The sequence below is a fragment of the Anomalospiza imberbis genome, chromosome 2 (genome assembly GCF_031753505.1).
Source record: "Anomalospiza imberbis isolate Cuckoo-Finch-1a 21T00152 chromosome 2, ASM3175350v1, whole genome shotgun sequence".
Taxonomy (NCBI): domain Eukaryota; kingdom Metazoa; phylum Chordata; class Aves; order Passeriformes; family Viduidae; genus Anomalospiza; species Anomalospiza imberbis.
In genome coordinates, this window is record NC_089682.1 from 34,422,058 (window position 1) to 34,441,495 (window position 19,438).

The 19,438-nt window shown below is 39.9% G+C and overlaps 1 protein-coding gene across 1 annotated transcript in view; it reads left to right on the forward strand.

Moving 5' to 3' along the window:
- Positions 1-19,438, forward strand: part of CRYBG3 (crystallin beta-gamma domain containing 3) — a 79,721-nt gene that overhangs the window by 13,607 nt on the left and 46,676 nt on the right. Inside the window, exons 2-3 of the mRNA XM_068180475.1 lie at positions 258-336; positions 12,023-12,450. Of these exons, the coding sequence (XP_068036576.1) occupies positions 258-336; positions 12,023-12,450 (507 nt within the window). The remainder of the gene's footprint in view (positions 1-257; positions 337-12,022; positions 12,451-19,438) is intronic.

Genomic DNA, 19,438 nt, shown 5'->3' on the forward strand with positions numbered 1-19,438 from the left:
TGCTGTGTGCTGTTTCTGAATGCTTGAGTTCAAAAACCTCTCTATGAGGTGAAACAGTTATTATGGTTCTGTCTTCAGCTTTTTGGTGCTTGGTTTTTTCAGTTACTATATCTGCAGAGTATGTACTACAGTTTGGAAAATATGTTTTTCTGTCCTTCTAAGTTAAAGCTCTCTTGTGTTTAAATTGAATGTGTTGGCTCTTGGGAGGATTTGAATAATGCAAGTACTCAGCGTCACAAAATATTTTTGTTTTTCAGTTCTGAAAACAAAGGGAGTGAAGCCATAAATTCAAAGAGCAGCCAAAAGGAAAGCACAACTCTGCCTGCACTTTTGAAGGTAAAAATTTTATTGACTAATATTTATTTTAGGTAAAACCTGCCACCTCTGCTTGTGACTATTTGTTAGGGTTTTGATGTTGGATGCACTCCTGTACTGCAGCTTGGCACCTGATTGCCACCTTCTGGGTTAGGGTCCACTATGCCAGGGTTCTAATGTACATGCTGAAGACACAAAAACTATTTGTGCTTCACATTCTTTAAACAAAATCCACATATTTACTTACAGGAAAGAACTGAGGCTTCAGTGCATGTTTGCCAGTGAAGAAGAAAATTAATATTTTTATCAAACCATGTTTACAGGCATTGCTCTAAAGCACCATTTCTGTATAATTTATGAATATCTAACCAGCAAGCCTGTGCTTGCCTGAAGGTCTGCTGGTTGCCAGCCAGAGCACTGCAAGATCTTTGTGCTGAGATTTGTCTGTACGTCGGGTGCTCCTCACCAGTTACCCGTGTTAATCATGCTTGTCTTGTCCTGTAAGTGTTGTACTGCAAGAAAAGGACATGTTCTTCTGTGATCAGGGCTTTCTCCTGTGGCACTAGGCACACCTAAAATTGTGCTTAGATTTATCCAAATATCATAAATAATTATGTACAAGACAGGTGATAACAGCTGTCACATCTTGCCCTGCACTGAGCTGTTCTAGTGATCCAGTCACTAAGCAATTTTGCTTGAATTTTTGTTCCTTTTCTGAGTTGTCTCAGTGCAGTGCAGATAATATGGTGGCTACTTCCCCAAAAGGGGCTTGGCTAGTCTGCCAGATTTATTTATAGGCTTCTTAACACACTTAATCTGCGATTTCTGTCCCATGTTGTGTTTATTGAGCATTCATGGTGTATGGAAAAGGAAGTGCTCATCTTCTGTAGGGCCCACAGTCCCTGTGTAGTTGCATTCTCAGTATCTAGGGACCATTTATTTGGGCTTCACCAAAGTTGGAGACTTTGCAGTTGCCTCTACAAAGACCCCAGCAGAGTTATTTGCTCAATAAAATTCCGTTTTGACTGTGGTTTGTGTGCAGCAAGGTGGGAAACAATGTTTGTTCAGAAGCCAGGTGGATTTAGGCCAGCTCTGTCAGTTCAGAGCTCCTGGAAAATGCCACTGCGTGGCTTCCTATTACCATAAATCATTGATGTTATGCCTTGGAATGCAGGCAGGTTTCTGATAAACCGGAGAAGACACTATCTACTCTAATAGAAGAAAATTTTCTCAGTTTTCAAAAAATCTCATTTTTCTGTGTCAGATCAGTGAAAAATTCCAAACCAGATTTTCCTTTGGAGGAGAGTCCACCCGAGGACAGGACTGAGGAAGGGGAAGCGTTCCGGACTCAGCAGTAGGAGTTGCTTAAAAGGAAGTACGAACAGGGCTAGGTCTCAGGGAAAAAGCAGGATGTGTAGGTGGAGCAAAGCAAGCATAGCAAGTTTAAGTTACCTAAGAGTATTTCTTTCTTGCGAAAAACTGAATCTTTTTTTAATTTACAAAAGCCACAATTCAGAATCTCTCCTGCTGAATCTGTTTCAGTAGTCTTTTACTCAGTATTGTTATAATACTGTACTAAAAGCTGGTGCCAAAATTAGTGCTGTTTTTTTCCAAGTATCTGATCTCCTCTTTGTCTTGCCATAACTTTTAAAATTGTATTGTTTTAGACCTATGTTAAAAAGCCTAAAGCTTTTTAAAAGCTTTATATCTTTGAAATAATGTCTGGTGTTTGTATAGGCTTTAGGAAAAAGGTGTGGTTTTCATACTAGTAGAATGTGCTGGCTCTTGAGCTGTACTGAGAGCTTCCTGTCTAACTTTACTCTTTCTTAAGTTGATAAAAAACCTTGTGATACACTTGAACAGTTTCATATACATAGTAGTGAGTACTTTGAGCAGTCTATCTTGTGGGCACAGAAATTACAACTATATAGTAAAAACTTATTTAGAGGAAGTAGAGAACGTATTGGTTTTCTGATGCTCCCCTTGCTACATTTTCTGAGGAAAATATTTTGTTTTTTCCTCTCACTGCTGTCTCCAGTACACACTTGAAATTTAGTAACCCCACATTGGCCAAAATAAACTGTCTTCTGCAAAGATCACCAGACTGCACCTGAGCAGCTGGAGAGAAGTAACGCTGTCTTAATTGTGGTCTTGGGATAATCTTAAGAGTCTTTTCCAGCCTAAATGATTTTATGAAAGGTATGATCTGTGTTGTTTAAAGATGCTTCAGGTTTTTTTTGTCCGTTCATCAAGGGTACTGTAGGCTGACCAAAAAAAATGTTATGGAAAGTGTGCTTTGTGAAGAATGTCTGAATCTATATGTGGATCAGTTTGGAGCAGTTTTCCAAGCACGCCCATGTCTCTGAGCTGTGCTTCTTCCTCAGCATTTCAGGTAGATGGTGACTAAAAGTGAAACCATGTTCTATCTGTGTTAGCTGTCACCAAGTTAATGAGCCATCCTATTTCTGATAGACTTCCACGCTGTGATTTTGTATATTCGTTGGCCATCTTAGCAGGAGGCCAGGGGCAAAATAGCAGAGGAGCTGTAAGTCTCTGATTTAGCAGCAAAGGTCGAATGTCTAAATTATAACTGACTGGGAGAGTGGAGCTGGGAATTGTGCCGAGCTGTGGTAGTTCTTTGACTCTTCTGAGCACTTTAGACACAACTTCTGTACTTTACCCCTGTTATTTTTTCCCTACAGTGAAATATTTAGCTCATAAAGGGAGGAAAAGATATTTTAATATGCACCTTTTGAAAATATTAAGCCTAATTTTTCTGTGCGCCAGGGGGACTTTATCAGTCATTACTTGATCACTTTCAAGAAAATATTACTGAAACGTATTTGCTGTGTCTGTTAAGTGATTGCAGAAAGTACACCACCTCCTCCCAATATTTATTTACAGATTTTGTTTTGCTTCTCTTTCTTTGAATTAGGGCTGTAAAGGGTGTCCTTTCTGAGTAAATGCTCCATTTGAGCAGCGTGATCGTTGAGCAGATGGTTGTGTGGATGTAAACAGCTCTTGAACTTCATGTTTAGTGTGCTAAGTATCTGCACTACAGAGTGTCCAGTACACATTAGTATATCATTAACCTCACTTTTAGTGCTGCAGGGATTTTGTTTTCTAAGGGAATAATGCAGCAGTGCTCCCTGAAAAAGGGTGTTTCATGGTCCCTGGATATCCTTCCTGTAGCAGTGAGTGGAGAAAATGGCCCATTCTTACACAACCCATTAGGAAGGAATTTTTAAGCATCTCAGCACAGAAACCACCATGTGGGCTCTGTCAGGCAAACGCAAAAGTTCCAAAAAGTAAGTGCAAATCTGATACACCATATGTATAATTTAGGTTACAGTATTTCAGTAGCATCAAGTATTCTGTCCTTTGGCCCATAGGCTCAAGCCTGAGACAGTCTCAACCTTCATAGAAAACTCAGGGGCAGAAAGTACAGCAGAGATTATCAAGTCTGCTCCTGTGCCTCAAGGTGAGATCTCTGTATCTCTGTCATACCTGATAAAAGTTTGTCTGACTTGTTCTCAAAGACCTCCAGGGATGGAGATCTCTTAAGATCTCTCCAACCTCATCAGACAACTGTTCTACCAATTTCATAGACCTTATAATTAAAAACCCTTTTTCTTAACATGCCATCTAAAGCCTCTGTGCTACAAATTAAACCTGTAGCTAATTGTCCTCTGACAAGTACTCTTGTACACTGTGAACATGGAAAACAGAGATTATTCTGTAGCTCTGCTTTCTCACATGAATTTCATTTCAAGGTAACATAAAGATGGCTGTATTTAAGCAGGAGACATGGTATTAAATTTTGATGGCAAGGACTGCAATTATATGATAAGATGGAGCTAGCTTCTTTTTGGAGTTGGAATGGGTACAAGTTGGAACATGAGAAATTCCAGTCACCTATATAAATTTACTTTTTTTTTCCCTTTTGTCTTTAATATAAAAATGGTCTCATATTGGAATAGTTTGCCCAAGTGAGTTGGAGAATCTTTATGCTTGGAAATACTCAAAACAAAGCTGGATTAACCAGAGCTGCTTTGTGCAGGAGCACAGACTGCATGACCTTCCCAGCCACATTCCTTTCAGCCTAATTTGTGCTGTAATTCTATGTCACAAAATTTTTCATCCAGTGTGCCAATTTACACAAGACTTTTTAGGTCCCATGAACTTGCTGAATATAGGTTGCTGTTCCTACTGAATACGCCTTATTATGACTATAGTTTTAAATTTTACAAAAAAGTTAGAAATCAAAATTAAACCTAGAGTCTTAGTTAACTACATACTGTTTTCCATATAGCATGGGGTAGGGATTTATATTGTCATGGTTTTATTTTATATTGATTTTATTTTAAAAAATCTCATAAAATAAAATTTCATCATTAATTATCTAAGTAATGTCTGCTCAGGCTGTCTGTGAATTCCTGCTAAATTCCTGACTTACTGATTAGAAATCAGAGAGAGGGATGCTTTTTCTTTTGGGAGTCAAGGGAGATGGACTACTGCTGCCAACCATGAATTTTTGAAAAACCTAAGGGTTCCTTATAAAAACTTGCTGCTCACAGCAACAAATGAAAGATAAAACAAAAGTTGTTTTGGAGTTTGTACAATCAAGATTTCTCTTGTGAAAGCAGGTATTTTTCTCCTCAGCCATGATGTAGACTTTTGTTGAAATGGAATTTTATAGGTGGTACCTTTTGGCTTCCCAGGATACTTTGTTAAATTGATGGTTGATGTTAACAGCTATATGTGTTGAGGGGGATATTTCAAAATCATCCCATCTAAAGTTTTGGTAAATTCCCTTGCAATACTGAAGATTTTTAGAAAGAATGATCTTGAAATGTGCTTCCCTCTCTACTACTTTTGTTCTTCAAAGAAGGGATCATGAGTAGGGGACTTTATTTCAGGATGGGTGGGGGGAAAAAAGGCTTAAACCTTGGTCTTTTTAGCTCAGAAAACCAGCAGACAGAAGAAGCAGAGGTGTGATGCCAGGTGCTATAATCTGCCCATAGAATGTAAGTGCAGGTGGAAATCACACTGTCTCATCCCATTCCCAGTGTGCTTCACCTTCTCCATTGAAAAGGTAAATTTCACCTTTTTTTATTTTTTTACCCAAGCTTCATGAAATTGTCAAATAAAAGAGAAGAGACATTGTTTTATGTTTGTGAAAACATATTCATTAAAAGGCAGTGAACATGTAGTACTGGAAGACTTTGGGGGAAAGAACAGAAGTAAGGCAGACAATTTAATTCTGTTCTCTCTGGCTCCACAGTAGCCCTTGTAGTAATGAGGTGATGGTTACATACTCAGAAGTGAGTACCAGTTTTTAATCTTTGATCAGAGCTTTAAAATAATTTATGAGAAAATTCAGAAGGGAAAATTTTCGAACAGCTCTGCAAATGGTGTGAAGACAAACTTTTAAATTAAAAAGTTAATTTGGTCATTCTAGAGACTTTCACTGAGTTTAAAATTCCCTGTGAAGGGGACCCAGCAGACACTTCATTTCAAATTGTACCTCCTTTTTTCTACCTTTCCATTTGAAACGTTCACCTCAAACACTTTATCTGTTGTTCTCATCAGGGAATGTATTTCTGGATACTTCCTCACATTTTAGGAGAATACTATAAAGTTTCAGAGAATGCTCGTTTCATCTTTTCTTTCCTCATTTGACAAATTAAATATACATTAATGACTCTTTGCTGTTTCAAGAATTCAAATGGATAAACAAATTTTTAAAGTCCCAGTGCTGAACTTTGAACAGATGCTGTTGTCTTTCCAAATGTTAAATAGTCATTGACTTTAAATAGGTTTATTTTTTAAAATGCAAAACTGATACAGTTTAACTAAAAGTCTCTTCCTGTTGTTTAACTTTTACTCCTGATTATGAAAATGCCATGATTTCATTAGTTTTCTAGTTACTTTTGTCTTCTGGGGTTGCCACGACCTGATTTTTTTTTATATCAAACCAAGCAGAGAAATGAGGATGGGGAAGGAAAGCTTCCCAGTATTAAAAAGTATTCAGGTTAATTGGGTATTTGTAGAGGTACTGAATTCATCTTTAACTTAAATTCCCCCAAAACTCCAAGTCACTCTTTGTTTCTTTTGGGGGGTTTGTTGCTTTTTCTCATTAGTTAAAAGGTATGTTTTAGTAAAGACTAAATAGTTTTTACAATGATGGACCTCCCTTACATCTTCTACACCACCACTGTAATTACTGGCTTAAATAAGAAAAACCCACTTTAACCATGTATTTTTTCAATCCATTTGGCTCATGAACACTAGCAACAGTGGAGATTTTGGGGTTTTTATTGTGTATTTCATTGTCTGGTAGTACTTTTGCCTGAATTTTTCAATGCCATTCTAATTTCCTTAGACAGCTTTGTTCTTAATCTATGTTTCACTACGTCCAATAGTTATTCATTAGGTTTCCATATGTATTGTCTCCTGTTGGTTACAAAAGCCTAACAGATTTTCCTCACACTACTTGAAAAAACAAAGGCGTATTTCGCATTTGGATTTAAGGCACCTCAGTGTGTCCCACTCACTGAGAAAGAGTGGGAGATTACACCAAAGATTCTTTAACCTCCCAGAGAGAGAAAATCTGAAAAAAAACCTGCATTTCTGACTCACGGTGGGGATGACCTAGCGTGCCACCAGCCCCAGCTATGTCACTGTGCATTTTGCTTAGCACACAGAATTTATATACTGTGTCAGTGTTCTAACTGAATGAGATGCTCATAATTGTTAAATAAAATGCAGCCATCTCAGTGGTGTTGAAAGGTCAAAGCTAAGGCCAGAAACAAGATTAATTTTCCTGTACTATATGTGGAAATGCCTTCATGTGCTACTTTGTGCAGCCAGCACTTCAGCCTGAAGCTGTTAATTAATTTCTAAATGCCAGCAAACAGAAACTCAGGAGTAGTGCCGTGACCCGTTCTCAGATCAGGATGTTGGGGTTAAATGACTTGTTGGAAGTCCCTGGGGTGAATCAGGATGATCCTAAATTTCTGATGGCAGGCTATCTCCTCCCACAAGTGCAGGAGAGATGAGGTGGAGAAGGGTGTCTGCGCAGGAGGCGGGATGTTCTCCCAGTGCCACGGGACAGGCGGCCTGAGAGGTCCCTGTGCAGCTGTCTGGAGTTTCTGCTTCCTAATGAGCGTTCATTCATGGGGAGGGAAATCCCAAATGTCTGGCAGCTGTGGCTGGAAGCTAACGCTTTGTTCACGGAGATCTGTGTTTTAATGCTGGTAATGTTTTCATTTCCCTTGTTAGGGCAATAAAAGAGGTTGTATCTTTGGCAGATGGACGTAGCCTTTGCTGACTGAGAAGCTCTGTCGATTCAAACTTCAGCCACCCAGCTGCTGAGAAAAGATGGTTTACAAGGGTGGTCACGAGGGTTCCCTGCTGGGCAGGAGGTGAGGAAAGCTGAGGTGACCTGGCAGGTTACCCTCCTCAGGGTGCTGCTGTGCCACCTCGGGGGATTGTCCAGCGGGTGGCAAGCCCTGGGCCTGCCCGCCGAGGTGCAGCTAGGCCGAGGGCGGCTGTCTGCGCTGCGGCCTGCAGTGGATTACAGCCTGGAGAGCACACTCGGCGGCCGCTGGATCGACCAGCTGGCATAACAATCCTGCCGTGGTGGGCTTGTCCCCTGAGCCCCAGCTGGCAGGCTTCAGTGCAGCCAGGTGGGAGCACAGGGCCCAGACACAGCGTCACTTATCGCTGCGGTCTCCTCGGTCACCTGACTGGAGCCATAATCTTATTTCACACTCTGCCACACCAGCCTCATTGCACGTGAGGGCACGGGCCCATGGGATAATTCAGGTTGAAGGGACCCCAGAGTGTCATCCAGTCCAGCCTCAGTTCAGCTACAGGGTCAGGCCAGGTTACCCAGGGCTCGCTCAGTGAAACTCGGAGGAACGAGTTGCCAAAGGACTAAAAGCTAATTAAAGCTTCATGAAGCGTGTCACAAGCAGGAAAACTCACAGAGGGTGGGAAAGGGGAGGCCAGGGGAAGGCTGATGACAGTTCATTACAAGAGGAGCAGAAAGATAACATTATAGCAGGAAAATTTTTTTCCTTGCATCAGCAAGGATCTCAAAGGGGATCTGGCAGGTAGGTTTCCATCCAGAAACCACTGTTTTCGTGGGGAACCTGAGAAACTATTCAGACTGCTGTGACGCTGTAAGAGGACTTTTTAAATTTATTTTTCCTTGACTGATGCCATGAAATGTAAGTAAAACAAGAGTCACTGATATTTCTACAGTGTTGTGACTATCAAACTGCTCAAGTTTAATTGTGACACAGAATCAAATGCTATGTCAAGGTTGCTAGAGGCCCTGACTGTTGAAAACTGGTGGGATGTACCATGGAAAGGATTACTTTATATAAACCCTGTGCCCTTTTTTTTTTTTCCTGAGTGCTCACTAGGGGCTTCTGTCAGAGACAGACTGGGAGAGAGGCATAGGGAATGAAAGTGAAAGTTTCTGTGATACTGGCTCGTGGAATTGCCACCGTGCTGTGTGTTCATCAGGCACTCGTGCCTGAAGGCTCCTGCTGTGCTAGAGGCTTACTGGCTTTCGTATAGTAAAATCTTGTGCTTTCGTCTCCGTCATTTGAATATGGCACCATCTTAAAATACAAACTTCAAAATCTGCAGCAGGAACAGAGCTGTTTGCATAATGCTTCAGACTTTGAATTGAGATTTTGTGTGCAAATGATGAAATACCAATAGCTCAAGCTGTCTGTAATGGCAAAGTGGAGCAGGAGGGAGAATATATGGAGAGTAGGATTGATTATATTGAACGGAAGAAAGACGGATTTGCATAGTTTCTGTGTTAGGACTTAATATCCACATGTATCTTCAAATAAGCATAGTGTAAATGTTCTCGGTGGCTTTTTTTCATGCAAGACGCTATTTATGGTATGGAAGGACCCTTTCATATTAAAGCTTCCTGTTCTTTTGATTTACCAAAAGTTAAGTAAAGAAAGGAAGATTAAAGAGGAAGGAAAGTCTAAATAGATTTCTGTTTCTGGAAGCAGAGACTACAAAAAAGCTTTTCAAGCAGGGCATAAATTATGCTCACAAATAAGCAGCACAGTCTTTACAAGTGTTATGTCTCAGAGCTGCTCCGAGAAGACTTTCACATGTAGAGATTTAACTATATTTGATGTCTCAGCTCCTAATAGGAAAAAAAACCCCAAACCCTCCACTAGTTTCTGAATACAAATGGTTTTTAAAAATGGGCAAAACCACACCAAATAAAACAACAGCAACAAACAAAAACACTTATAAGACTAAACTGTTGTCAAGTTTTTAATGTGATAATTTCTTTTATAGTTAATGCATCTAGTTGTTAATGTCATAGATATTTTAATAGTTAATATAAATGTTTATGGCTTGAAAGGGTTGTGCCAAGAAAAGAATTAGATTTATGTGTATTTCCTGCACTGAGGTACTCTTTTAGATTAGACAAATCTGTGTGAATGGTACAAATCACAAAACTATGGAGAAATGCCCTCCTTCACTTAAAGTTGAATTAAAATCTGGCATTGAAGAATGCTGAGGTGTTAGTCAAAGTGAAGGAAGAAAATATGACAGTAGAACTTTGAAGCTGACGTGGTGAATCATTCACTCATCAAATATTGGAAATTATTTTGTTGTCTTGTTTCTGTTTTGTATTTCCTCATGCAAAGTACTCAGTTCCTCTGACATTAAGACAATTATTCAAGAGGTTCATTCCAGGCTCGTGTGTTACTTGTCTGATACTGAAGACAGCAGCCAGAGCTGTGGCACATCTCCAAGCTGCAATGTTGGCATCTTCATTTCCAGGGGTGGGTTTGGGTAGAGTTGACATGTAAAGTAGTAAATCCCTGATTCCACCCCTTTGTGACGCATCAGCTGTTGACCAGAACAGTATGTGGGGGAGCAGGCGGGGTTTGTCACAGGTGGGATGAAAAAAGGCCAGTTTGACTTAGCCCACTTCTAAAAGTTTACTTAGAAGTTCAGTGTGGTTGTACAAGTGTCTTGCCTGTACAAAGAAAATGGACGTCGTGTGGATTTCTCAAGGACAAATTAGTGCTGTTCAATTTCTATCCTCACAATTCCAATAAACAATTCTATTTTCAACACATGCATCTTTAAATATTAAGCAATTGCATCTGCTCTGTATTTAAAGGGCATAAAAGAATTGCTTGAAGTTTAAAGACCACTGCTTTGGTATCATTAAATATATCTTGAAAGTTCTTAAGAAATTGCTGTTCCCCAAGGATGGAGCTGAGTTCATTAAAACACTTTTTTCATCATTAACATGATCCTAGGTGGCCTATTAACAAATAAGCCTGCTGGCTTATTTAAGATTACTTCAAGTAGAAATAGGATTGGTCACCTAGTGGAAATAGTAGCTTTCTGTGTAGGTGTTGCCCAGTTTGAAACAATTACTCTTATCCAAATGTATTGTTGACACAACTAAAATTTGCATAGGACTTTTTGTTCATGTTCTTTCCCACTCCTGTTGAGCAGGATAGATTTCATCTGAGAAAAGCTTGGGGTAACTTTAATCTGTGTTAATGAACTGGTTGGAATCAGGAATTGAAATTACAGGGTTGTACTGTAAAGATAAAATAGGCAGCAATAGCCTATGGCACCCACTACAAAGGGTGGGGATGGGGGAGGGAGGTGCTTCCCAGAAAACTTTAGTCCAGGGAAGAAAACACATTTGCAGATTGTGAAGCTGAAAATGTGGCTATGTGTGGTGTTTGTGAAGCCTTCCAGTGAAGTTGCTCCACCCTTTTGGGCAGATGGTCTTGACAGAAGTAACATGAGCTTGGACAGTAGTCCTTGGATCTCTGAAAGGAGCTGACACAGAGGAAATTCAAGGGCATAAATTGGTGAGGAATAGAGCTTGCCTTGCCTCTGGGTGTAGATGCTCAGCTGAGTTGAGGAAAGAAATGAACATGTGGTTTGAATGAAGTGAAGCCCTGCCTTGGTGTTCATTCATTTCAGTTCACTGATAGGGCCGATAGGCAGTTCAGAAGGTTAGAGGTGCAGGGCTGGTGCTCTGTAGGACTTTGGCTGTGTGGAAAACCAGGCAAAGAGTGCTGGAGACTGTGGGAGACAACAAATCCATTTGCAAACAGCTGTGCAGTTGAAGGAGAGCTGGCCAGAGGGTTGAACTAAGGTAGTTCACCTCTGGGATGTGAGTGGAGTTTGTTTTATCCCAATTCTGTTTGTGATTCTCCTCGGTTTTTCAGAAGTGCAGAAGGCTGTGGGGTGTTTGTGTTTGGCTGTGGTATTCTTGCCTAGATTTGCAAGCTGAAAACTGTTCTCACAAGCACATGGAGGTTTGTTTGTGAAGCTATGCTTTCTGAGGGCATTAGTTGGAAGTGTGAAATAACTGTTCCTTGCTTCTTCCCCATGTTTTTGATGTCACTTGAAGCAATTGTTGCCATCTGTCCTGTATTTTTTTCCACTGCAGTTGCTTTGGGAATATTCTAGCCTGCGTTAGTCCTTTTTACTCTTTGTGGAATAAGGACCTCTGGTACAAAAAGAGAAGACATCAAGCAGTGAGCTTTAACCTTTTTAAATGACAGATCTGTTGAAAGGAGTACAATGCCAAGGTGCAAATTAAAATCAAGGAATTTGAGAATGTGTGAAAATGACAGGAACCATCATCTTTATGTGCTTTTTGTATTTACCTTAGGCTTGTCAAAATGAAGAGAAGAACCATTCCACAGAAGAACTTAGCAAGTCTGAAATCCAGGAGGAGCTGAAAAAGGCTAATAGCCTTCCTAGTTTGACTCCTAGAAGCAAAACATCAGATAAAGACAAGCAGCCCCGAGAAGGCTTTTTTCATTTCCTTGGAAGCTTATTTAATATTGCAACAAAATCTTCTTTGGTAGAATCTAAACCCTCTACCTTCCAAGATGAACCCAACAGATGTGAAAAGGATTTACAGAGCACAGATACCTTTCCAAAGGACATGCAGCCAAAGCACCTGAAAATTGAAGAGCCTACAACTAGAAAAACAGAGGATTCTGTAAATAAAGGTGATGCCATCTTAAATAATATTGGGAAAGATATCACAGGGGATCTTCAAGGAGGCTGGAAGCAATCCTCAGATACAGAAAAGTAAGTTTTGTAAGTTACTATTAAATATATTGATGTTTCTGTGTGTGTGTACGGAACTATGCTGACCAAGTTCTGATGATTGTATGAGAAATGTCTGTCATTTCTAAGGGTGGTTGGAGTGTCCTTGACTTGACTTTGTACAAAACTCCAGTAGCAACTGCCCTAAATTAATGAGAATGGGAGAAGTCAACTGCAACAAAATATAACTTTAAAGAAGTCTTTTAGAAGTCTCCTGATTAGATGTGGCATTTACATATTTGTTAAGAAAAAAAAAAGTGTAAAGAGCTTATTTCCATCCATATTATGGCCTATATAAATGTTTGGCTTGAATGGCTTGAATGTTTGTTCTTTTTATATCTCAGCAGTTCAATAATTTTACTTGTGCAAGTAAGGTTTTCTCACTTTCAAATTATCTTTTCTAGTCTGATTGGGTGATTTTTGCTTTTGTGATTTTTTTCCCCTAGTTCTGTGGGGTTATCCTGTGATGTAAAGAAGGTTATGTAAAACACTCAATTTCAATTAGCCAAAACATGGAACATTTTTCATACTTCTGTAATATTTTAAAAAGAAGATTAAAAAAAAAAGTGCTGGCAAAGGCACTGTTGTGTGTTTGAGAGTAGAAGAGTTAAAATACTGACTGTGTATTACAAAACCCTTTGTGACTGTCATAAACATAGATATTAGTTTTCCAAAATCATTTGTAGCTGTTACATTGAACATTTGGCTGCATGTGGGTCAGCACAGCATGGATTTGGAGTTAGGTGTGAATGTATGCCTGTGGTACCTGTCTAGTTTTTGATGGGTGTGTTGAACATGGACTAGTTTGTGGACAGTGGATTTGCACGTGATGATGACTCAGGCTTTCAGTATGGCCCAAAATATTTATTTCAAATTTAAGCAGAAAGTAGTGATTGAGAGTAACCAATAAGTCTATCACAGTGCTCCTGCTTGCATTGTAGAATGGGAGGATGGGCTCAGAAGAAACACCTTTTTTTCTTTTAATTTTTTTTTAATTAATTGAGCTGTGCTCAGTATGTTTATTGGTGGCATGTGAAATGTTTCATCTCCATGTAGGAGGTCAGAGACAGCTGAAATAGCTGCTTGTTGAATTCCATTTCCATACTGGGGATGTCTCCAGCACTCTGCCCTTACCTGTTATTTGGCAGAATAATTATTTGAAGCTTTATGTTATAAATGCAGTGCCTGATCAGGATATGAATAGGTGATGTGTTAACTGTTTAAGCGAAGTTAAAACTGTATTTCCACCTTCAAAATACAGTAATTAATAGTAATACTGGTTGTGTTCTCGTGAGCACTCTGGTTTGGTCGACTGTTTTTTTATCCCAGACTCTTATCATGGTATCACCCATCTGACTGTGCTTTTTCCAAACTGCAGCTCAGCACCACCTCTGCTTTGATCAATTCAGGAGAAAAGTTCTCCTCCCCTCAGTTGTTCCCAGGAGAGCCCAGGAGTGTGGTGTTATTTGGTCTGGTTCCTGAGCAAACTGTATTCCCTAAAACCTGTTGGACAGGCTGGGTTGCTGCATCAGTCTCTTGCTGCTATTTGCTGTTTCTGTAGTATATCCTTCACTGTCTATGCACAATTTACAGGGTAAGATGGATCTCATTCCCCTTTTTCTTCTTGTGAATTCTCCATAAAAATATAGATTAATAAAATAAGGCATTTATCAAAGTTAGCAGAGTTTGGAAAGTGTGGGTGTTAACTCACTGAAGTGACCTCTTTGCTCTGTGCAGAAATTTTTGAGTTATTTTTGTTTTCCTGAAGTCAAAGTTACAGTTGGATTTTTCAATTGACCATCCTTTGACATCCTGTATTGTTAGATAATCTTTACAAACCACTGTCGATTTTTTTCAGTATGGTTCATGTGTCTCATGGCTGGACAAGCATGAAAGAATGTGTGTTGCTAGTCTGGAGGTAAGGGTGAGTTGGCCTATGTACAGAATGAAGCTTTTCCATGGAAATACAATTTTTCTTCCATTTTAAAAAGTTGGGTTTTTTTATTCATTGTAGTTGTTGTAAATTAGGGCAAACATTAAACCATTCTATGTCCTTTTAAGCTCATTCTCAAAAGTACAGTGTACATACTTCCCTTTTTGGCTTGGGATACTAACAAGTTAGACAATCTCTGTGTAACTTTAATTATGTTTTTCTCTGCCTGACCACACAATGTGAACTGCTCTTCTTGAAGCAATTAGTAAAGAAAAATTGGAATGACTGCAGGGAAGCAGAGGCTTGCATTGTTTACCTTTCTAAAATGTTTGAATAACTGTTTTTTTTAGCAAGGAAAAGGTTTTTTTCTTTTATGGAAGTGGTTATGCTGGATTTGTTTTCTTTTAGTTTATAAAAGTTTAAAGGATGTAGAGTAGTTTATTCTTTCCAGTACTTGCTGGGTTTTCTACTAAATATTAACTAGCTGGTATTCAATTAGCATAGCTAAACTGTAAAAATACTCTTGGTTGCTGCCAGTTGGCTGGAGAGTCTTCTTGGGAGTGGATGCTACAAGCACATGAGCAATGATGGGGAGAAGGGATAAAGACATAGCACAAAGCAGCAGGAAGGTGTGGAAACCATGAAGAGCAAAGATGATGTGAACCTAAGAGTGATTGAGTTCTAAAAGTCGTGTGAGGTGTGCTAGTGAGCCATTTAAAGCCAAAGGGATTGGTTCCATTGATTGTTGCATTAAACTGCAGTTTCAGCATTTCCTGTAGAGGCAGGATGTAGCAGAGAGCTTTACAAATCCTTCTGACCACTGCATTATTAATCTTGCAGCAGTTTCCTTTGTCATGAGGAAGATGTAAATGAATTTCTTAATTCTAAACTGCAGTGAAATACTGCGTTAGGGACTGTCTGTGAGGGTTAGGGACTGGTTAGTGAGGAGGTTGCAATGATAAGTGGAAGAGGGATGGTTGTTAGATTGCATAATCCCCATTAGAGTTGCATAAAGAAAGAAAGTCTAAACCAAACAACCTTTTAGATTTCAAAAACCTAACAGATGGTCTTGGATGCCTCTACTCAGACAACCTCATTCTCCTCTTATCCTTAAAGCAATATTTAGTGAAATACAAGGATATCAGAGTGCTCTGACCTGTAAACTGAGGTTAATTTTTCCCTTAGTGGGAGGTCTGGCACTTGGTAAAGACTTGAGTTTCCAGGCCTTGGGCCAAGGAAAGTGGAATTCATGAGCTCAGTCTGTGGAGTACATGTTTTTGAGAGACAAAATGTGTAGGTCACATTATTTATTCCTCCATCACCCTGGCTGGTTGGCTCAGAGGTAATTTGTACCTCAAAGGCTTTTGCTCCTTTAATCCCAGCAGTGGCAAGTGGTAAAGGAGGAGCACAAAAGACGAAACCATGACACATTTGGCAAAGTCTCTAGACAGCAATTACTGTGGACAGTAATTGCAGCACAGAAGATGGGTGAGGAGAGTTGGGCTAAGTCTCCAGTTATTTCATCCCTTAGTCTTCCATTTCTCTGGGATGGTTGAAGGTTTCTTTGCCTTGAAGAAGTGAAAAGGAGCAAGCAATTGCAAAGTAGGGTATTTGCTACTTAGAGTAGAAAAACCCTCTTAGGTAGGATGGCAGCTTCTGGGTAGAATAGTCCCCTGTAGCAGAGTGGTAGGTGTAAAAGTGAAAACTTTGTGTTTATTCTTGGCCTTTGCACTCCTCAGTGATGTTAAAAGCCAACATTTAACTGATGAAATAAGCCCTAAAAATAAAACCATGGAACAGTAGGGGTGCACTTCCCCTCATTTCTCATTGCTGAAAGTCTACATGAGAGAGATGACAATTTCATAAAGTACATGACAAATACAAAACACAGATTTGCCCCATTATCTTTTTTTTCCTATAATGTAAAATTCTTTCACTTTTATATACATTGCCTGTCACTAAAAAGCAATGATTTCGCTTCAAAATTGAGAATGGACTTTCTGCAGTGAATAGCTGCCATCTTCTCAAGAATCCCAGTGGTAACAATGGGTGGTTCCTTGTGCAGGTGACTGAGGACAAAACTTCAGTGTTTTCCTTTGCTCCTGCCCCGAAGACTGATGACCCAGATCTGTTCTACTGACTACTTGCCATTTGTCTATTTTCCAGTAGATTTTTTTTTAATATCCAGTAACAGTAAGTGGATGTTACAAATAGTGGTGTGCAGAACAATAGTGCTTGTGAAACTGCACAGCTTGTTCTGGAGTTCAGCAAGGGGGAGCTTTATTGCAATGCTGAACATGGCTGAAGAGAAAAAAAATCAAAATTTTACTTACTCTAAATGTTTTGATTAAATTATCCTGCTTAAGATAGTAATACCTCAATTCAACAAAGTATTTTAAGATCCCATCTTCTTCCTTCTGTTATGAACCTTGTAGATATGGATGTGAGAAAAAACCCTGAAGTCCACAGCTGCAAGCATTTTCTTACTGTAGGTAGAAAAGGGAGTGAGGGTGATTTCCAAAGCAGATGCTCAAAATGTGCATTTAAATTTCGCACCCTACTAAAAGCCAGGTACCAGGAATAACTTAGTGAGAGCATTGTAAGCAATTTCATTCAGAAGGGAGGTAGCCCTAAGGAGAATGAAATTGTAGTCTGTTTACAGTTCTACTATGATACACTTTACTGGGTTCTGTGAGGGATTTTTTAAAATTATTATTTATTTTATTTTTAGGTCTAGTAAACCTGTTGCTATACATCTAATTGATGTATTTTAGTGTTAGCAATTAGTTATTTCCCACCTTGCTACTGTCAGCAAATCCTGCCCTTTTATTTTGATAGAAATACAGCTGATAAAATCCTTCAGGTTTACATAATTCTGGTTAATAGGTTTGTTCCAGAGCTTGTAATTCTCCTTTGTGTTGCTTGTCAGAGGCAGGCTTGTGGTGATAACAAAACACAGCATTAATTTGTCCAATGGATTGGTGTGTATTGTGGTTTTCATTTTGGTCAGTTGCAGCAACATTCATCTTTCCCTATAGATGCCTTTGGCAGAAAATCAAGAGTGAATGAACGGAAATTCATTACTTAATTCCAAGCAGTGGTCTCATCAGGTAATTTCTGAAGAAAAGTGGGGAAGCTGCTGCTCCTGCATGTGTTGATTTGTTGATCTTTTCATGGCTTTCTGGCCATGGAAATGCAGTGTTGTTCAGTTGCTGGTGCTCAGGTGGTCAGGGAGTCATTGCTGAGAGTGACCTGCTGCCACTTTAGGAGGGGCATAAACTACTGGGCAGCCAAATATCACCCAAAATTAGAAGGCTGTCCCAGGGAAGAAGCAGGATCATCCCACCCCTGATTTTCTGGGTGAACTGTGGAGAGTGGTCACTCTCAGGGCTGTGCTGTGGGGAGAAATGCAGACCTCAAAGCATTTTTCTACCTGCCAGAGAGGGGTGCCTACCCAGAGATGGGATGTGGTCCAAAGGAAAGGTTCTTGTTGGTGCCAAAGCAAAGATTTTTGTGTTTCTGAAGAATGAAATTTTATATTTTAAGAGTAATTCTTAACAGATGTGTGATGCAAAATTGAGCTAAATAAATTAAGTCAAAAACTAATTCACTAAATTCACGTTTTCTCCGCTGAACTTTTTTTTTGGTAGGGTTGTTCAGCTGTACAGTGTATTCAACTGAGTCAAGCCCTTTGCTTTTCCTACCACAGCTGAAGCTGCACTCTTGCTTAAAGAGAGTAAAAGAATGTCCTGGCTTTGATTCTTCATTACATCTCAGAAGAGGCCAAGAACAGTGGCTTTCTATAGCCTTAAGATGAGAAACTAAGGGGGAGACCTCACTGCTCTCCCCAGCTCTTGCACACCAGTGAGAAGCAGCAGTGGCTCTGCTTGTCCCTGATCCCTGGGAGGGGCAGGTCCTGGGCACCTGAATCTCTGAGTGGGACAGAGGAAAATGGAGGGGCAGCAGGTGAGGACAGTTCCCACAGGTATGAGGTAGGAAGGCTGGCTGCTGCCAGGTACTGTGGAAATAGGGCAAGGAAGGGCTGGGAGTGATCCCAAGCCCTTTGTGCTGGTCTTGGTCTCGCAACCTCTGGTGTTTTGGGTCAGCCTTGATGTGTACTCTCTTCCTTCAGACTCAAAGAATAGGTTTTCCCAGATGTGGGAGATAATGAAGAAGTACTACGCTAAAGGGCGAGGGGAAGGAAAAACATTCCTTCCAAGTTCACAGAGACTGTGTTTGCTTTTATTCAAATTGTTGTTGACTCTTAATTGCCCTTATGGAACATTAGCTTTGAAATTTCCTGCAGAATCAGCTGCGTGTAAATCACTTTGTTCAATCAAACTTTTGACCTTTTCAAACATAAATTGTGACATCCCAGGACACTAAGTATTTCAGACTGCAGATTTAAATCATGAAGCTATCCCCTCTGGCTAAAAAATTTTCTTTCATCTAAGTTGTGTATGGCAACGATTCAGTTAGCCCACAGAATCTTTTTTTCCAGCAAGTCTTTCGTTTTTCCCATTTATTAATACCTTACATGAGCATAGAAACCAGCTGGCTGAGTAAGCTGGATTCCACCAGAAGGTGTTTCAAAGTGACTTTAAGATAGTTGTTTGCAGATGAAGTACCTTAACATAATTTTTTTAAAAGCTGACAGTTAACTATACAGTGGAATAAAAGCTAAGTGGAAAAAAATTAAACAACAGTGTAATTTTAAGATGGTCATAGAGGGATAGCCAGGAGTCACAAGTACCAAATCTACATAAGCGATTTTCAGCCTGTAGCCTGCAGATCCCTCTGGTAACTCCCTCTGTGAGGTCTAGGAGAAGAGATTGGAGGAATTATGCATGGATATGCTTGTAAAAGCAGTAGACTGCTGCACTGGGGAGAAAATATCTGGAAGAGTGAGGTAAGAGGGGAAAATTCGCCATGGCATGTTTTGGGAGAAGCAGGCTAGGCAGCAATGCCCTGCTGTGCAGATGAACTGTGCTGCTGGGGGCCTGAGATGCTCTATCAGTCTGTGTGGTCTGCCTCCAC